General features: G+C 43.5%; 1 protein-coding gene across 1 annotated transcript; it reads left to right on the top strand.

Moving 5' to 3' along the window:
- Window positions 1-263: 263 nt before the first annotated feature.
- Window positions 264-3,672, top strand: LOC120062106 (transforming growth factor beta activator LRRC32-like). The gene is made up of 2 exons (XM_039011916.1): window positions 264-403; window positions 955-3,672. The coding sequence occupies exons 1-2, from the start codon at window positions 278-280 to the stop codon at window positions 2,866-2,868; spliced, it is 2,040 nt and encodes a 679-aa protein (XP_038867844.1). The 5' UTR covers window positions 264-277; the 3' UTR covers window positions 2,869-3,672.
- Window positions 3,673-4,669: the final 997 nt, after the last annotated feature.

Raw genomic sequence — 4,669 nt, 5'->3', positions numbered from 1 at the left:
TAAAGAGCTTATTTTTTATAAACTAATAACAAACGTGTCAATAATAGGATGTGTAATTTCTGTCCGTCTCCAGACTTGTGGATATGTATCTCTGTGGTGTAACAACGTGTCATGAGTAATGAGTTGGTTGAGTAAACAGAAGGTCCACAAAGCGTATCTGGTGTCCACAGCCTTTTTCGTCTCTTTTTTTTAAATGACCGTCAGCTATAAATGGCAGAGAGGGGTGTTTGAGGACTAATGTAGCCCAGTGTCGTGTCGTCGGGACAGAGACAGGAGAATGATCAGACCTACAGAGACAACATTCAGCTTAGTGCTACTGCTAGTCCTACTGCTGTACTGCTCCCTGTCTCACAGTCTCATACAGTTCAACACTGTGACTGGAAGGATACACGATGACCAACAGGTAGGCTGGAGAAAATCCTTTCAATATAAAAGTCAGAGAAGTAATGCAGATTTAACGGAGCTGATTCAATGAACCATTCTCACCTGATGAGTAACCTTGCCTGAGACCTGAACACTTGTGTTAGCTTTAGAGTTAATGGGAAGGGTTTAACTCAGAGGAATAACATGTTCTGGTGGCAGGAGACCAGTGTTTAAACCCAGTTGGTCTCACCTCTGACACATCTGAATACAGAGCTCAGGTACACTGTACTGTCATGGCTTCTTAGGCTGATTTTACATCTATGGAATTCAACTATTGAGTGACAGGTTTTGGTCACTGGAAGGCTTTTGGTTTGCTGAAATAGCGTGTCAAACAGACATTGTTATTTTGACGATGGATAGTACATTTCTGCTTCATTTTATTTCATACATCAAAACCCTTTATGTTTCTGCTTCATTTTATTTCGTACATCACAACACTTTATGTTTCTGCTTCATTATATTTCGTACATCAAAACACTTTATAGACGGTGTTAAAAGCGTTGTAGTTTCTCTCATCTTTCTCATTTCAAGGAGACGACTTCCTGGCGGTTCAGGAACCTATCATCTGTTCCTGAGGGGCTGGACGTGAGGCTGAGGGAGCTGGATCTGTCCAACAACGTTATAAGACATATAAACAGCCAGAGTCTGGGTCTTCCATCCCTACTGAGACTGGACCTCAGCTACAACCAGCTAGAGATCATATCTGAAGGGGCTTTCAGAGATGTGGCCCAGCTTCAAGAGCTGAACTTGGCCAGGAATGCATTGAGCCACAATGTGGACAGTAACAGCCGAGCTCTTGGGTCTCTCCACAGACTGAGGAGGTTGGATATCTCTATGAACGGTCTGGATGATGACGCGGCAGAACTTTACCTTCGTGACAAATCAATTCTTGAACGCCTAGATCTCACGGGCAACGGTTTGACGCGACTCACGCCCAAGCTGTTTGCAGAGAGCCTGAGCGTGACAAGCGTTCGCATCGAGAACAATCTGATCACGGCAATAGAGGAGGGAACGTTTGAACCGTTGAAGGAACTCAAGATCTTAAATTTAGCCAGAAATAATCTAGTCTACATCTGTGATTTTAAACTCTATCAGGTGAAACTCTTGAATCTTAGCAGGAATTCCATAGAGTTCTTTGTCACCCGTGAGGACGGTCATCCATACGAGCTGGAGATCTTAGATCTGAGCTTCAACAACCTCCTCTATTTCCCCATGGTCCCCAAGACCAACCGGTTGAGATACCTCCACCTACAGAGCAACATGGTGGGGACCTTAGAGACAGACACCCTAATATCAGAGGCAGACTCTCTGTACAGAGAACTAACAAGTGAAGATGAGGTAAATGATGCTGCAGCCAACAGCAACATATACTCTAACTGGAGACTGATGCCGTTAGTTTACATGGACCTCAGTAGTAACCACTTCAGGTCTCTACCTGTGGAGACTCTGAGCCATCTGACGTCTTTGGTGACGCTGAACCTCAGCAAGAACTGTCTACAGGACATCAGCTATAACACAACGAAGGGCGGCAGCGGCCATGATGGAGGCTACCACCGACCTTCCTTGACCTTTCCGTCCCTACGCTACTTGGACTTGCAGAACAACGGTCTTCGACAACTCTCCACCTTCTTCCTGGAAGCCCTACCAAACATAGAGACGTTAAACCTGAAGGAGAACTCTGTGAGGCCGTGTGATCCGAAGGACCAACTGGGACCATCTGAGACAACGAGAGTTAGTCTTAATAGCATGTCCTCCTGTGTTTCCTTCTGGAATATCAAAACTCTGAGAAGTCTAGATCTCCAAGACAACGGGATCAAAACACTCCATCAGAACACATTTGAAAGAACCCCTTTGGTTTCTCTCAACCTGGCCAGCAATGTAGATATAATCTTGGATAATGGCGCTCTAGAAGGGTTGCAGAGTAGTCTCCAGTCTCTGAGCATCAGTGGGAACAACATGACAACCTCTGCCTTGTCTCTGCCTTGTCTGAAAGCATTGAGACGACTCAACATGTCCAACAACAACGTAGACGTCGTCCCGAGCATCATCAGCTGTTCTCCTTTGACCGAACTTGACGTGAGAAATAACGGCCTAACGTCTATGAATGAATCTTTGGTTGATCGTTTGTCTCTAGATCTTGATGTGTTGTATGTCAGTGGCAACTCGTTCAACTGCTGTGACACCAAATGGCTCAAAGCCCTAAACAGAGAGAAAGTGAAGATACCGGACCTTGACCGTGCTGTGTGCCTCAGTGTCAATGGTACTCTGTTGACTGGCCTTCTGCCTAACCATTCACTGCACTGTTCATTGGAACTTAGCCCAAAGATAACAGAACCAAACCTTGGGCAAATAATAATCATCATTTTGTTTGTGTCGATAGTATTGATAACATTAGTTGTATTTGTGAAGAAGGTTTGTTGCAACACGGGGTCATTCATTGTGTAATGATTGTGCATTTAAAACCAAGATCTGTGTTCCAATACCCACACTAACATACTGTATACTACATACTTAATGAGTATATACTACATACTATTACTTCATTTTAGTATACTGTATACTACATACTTAATGAGTATATACTACATACTATATACTATTAGTTCATTTTAGTATACCGAGCGTAGTAGTGCTTCGCCTGTCTACCGAAAGGTGATGCTGTTGCTATGCAACATCTTGCTACCGTAACATATTACTAGTTACACCTACCGGAGAGGGACTACCGAAGAGTACCGGAGAGTGACTACCGGAGAGTGACTACCGGAGAGTGACTATCGGAGAGGGACTACCGAAGAGTGACTACCAGAGAGTGACTACCGGAGAGTGACTACCGAAGAGTGACTACCGAAGAGAAGAGTGACTACCGGAGAGTGACTACCGAAGAGTGACTACCGGAGAGTGACTACCGAAGAGTGACTACCGGAGAATGACTACCGAAGAGAAGAGTGACTACCGAAGAGTGGCTACCGGAGAGTGACTACCGAAGAGTGACTACCGAAGAGAAGAGTGACTACCGGAGAGTGACTACCGAAGAGTGACTACCGGAGAGGGACTACCGAAGAGAAGAGTGACTACCGAAGAGTGACTACCGGAGAGTGACTACCGGAGAGTGATTCAGAGCGGACACTGGACGCTCTGTCCGAGGAGTAGACTTGCTGGTTAAAGTTGGCTAGCTACTTCCAGAAACAAATGAGAGAGCACCTCACTCTGACCATTTTACTCACCCTAGCAGAGCTGTTTTCATGTTATCCAGAGCGTTGGTGCCTGTAACTGTACTGACGGCAACAATTTAATTATGCTTTTTTTGCCGACGTTTATCAGTTATTCTGCGCTCTGGCACACCCTGGGTGTGCCAGAGCGCAGACAGATTGTCTGTTCTAAATTTAACAAATTGACAGTCAAAATAACATGTAACGTAACTTATTTGAAAAGTCATTACTTTATTAAATTGCTCAACATTTCCGCTCTCCTATGACATTCTGAAGAATTACATTATGGGACCTAAAAGCACGGAAATAGTGTCCACTGCTTGTATACTATGACCAATAAGCATACTACATACTCAAATTACGTCACAAATAGTATGGTTAGTGCGCTTGGATGAGTATTCGAACACAGCTGTTTGGTTGTTGGAAGTTATTCAGCTATTAGGTTTACTCCAGGTTATAACACCACTAGACTATTAGGTTTACTCCAGGTTATAACACCATTAGACTATTAGGTTTACTCCAGGTTATAACACCATTAGACTATTAGGTTTACTCCAGGTTATAACACCATTAGACTATTAGGTTGACTCCAGGTTATAACACCATTAGACTATTAGGTTGACTCCAGGTTATAACACCATTAGACTATTAGGTTGACTCCAGGTTATAACATCAATGCATTAGACTAATGCCCACATTTCAGAGGTTAACTAAATATGCCATGCTAACATGTGTCCACTGATAGCCTAGGGATACATTCTGATCCATAGACACCATACTTCCTGAATGTCAGTCTTCCAACCACACGCTAAGTCATGTCACTCTGATAGTAACAAGCTCGTCTCCAGGCTGAGAGAGAGAGACAGATAGAGAGCGAGAGAGAGAGAGAAAGAGAGAGAGAGAGAGAGCGAGAGACTGTATATAAACATAATATGACATTTGAATTGTCTTCATTATTTTGGAACTTCTGTGAGTGTAATGTTTACTGGTCATTTTTATTGTTTATTTCACTTTTGTTTATTATCTACTTCACTTGC

This window comes from Salvelinus namaycush, chromosome 17 (assembly GCF_016432855.1).
Source record: "Salvelinus namaycush isolate Seneca chromosome 17, SaNama_1.0, whole genome shotgun sequence".
Lineage (NCBI taxonomy): Eukaryota > Metazoa > Chordata > Actinopteri > Salmoniformes > Salmonidae > Salvelinus > Salvelinus namaycush.
The sequence above is the reverse complement of the archived record's forward strand: the minus strand, read 5'-3'. Positions and strand labels throughout refer to the sequence as shown.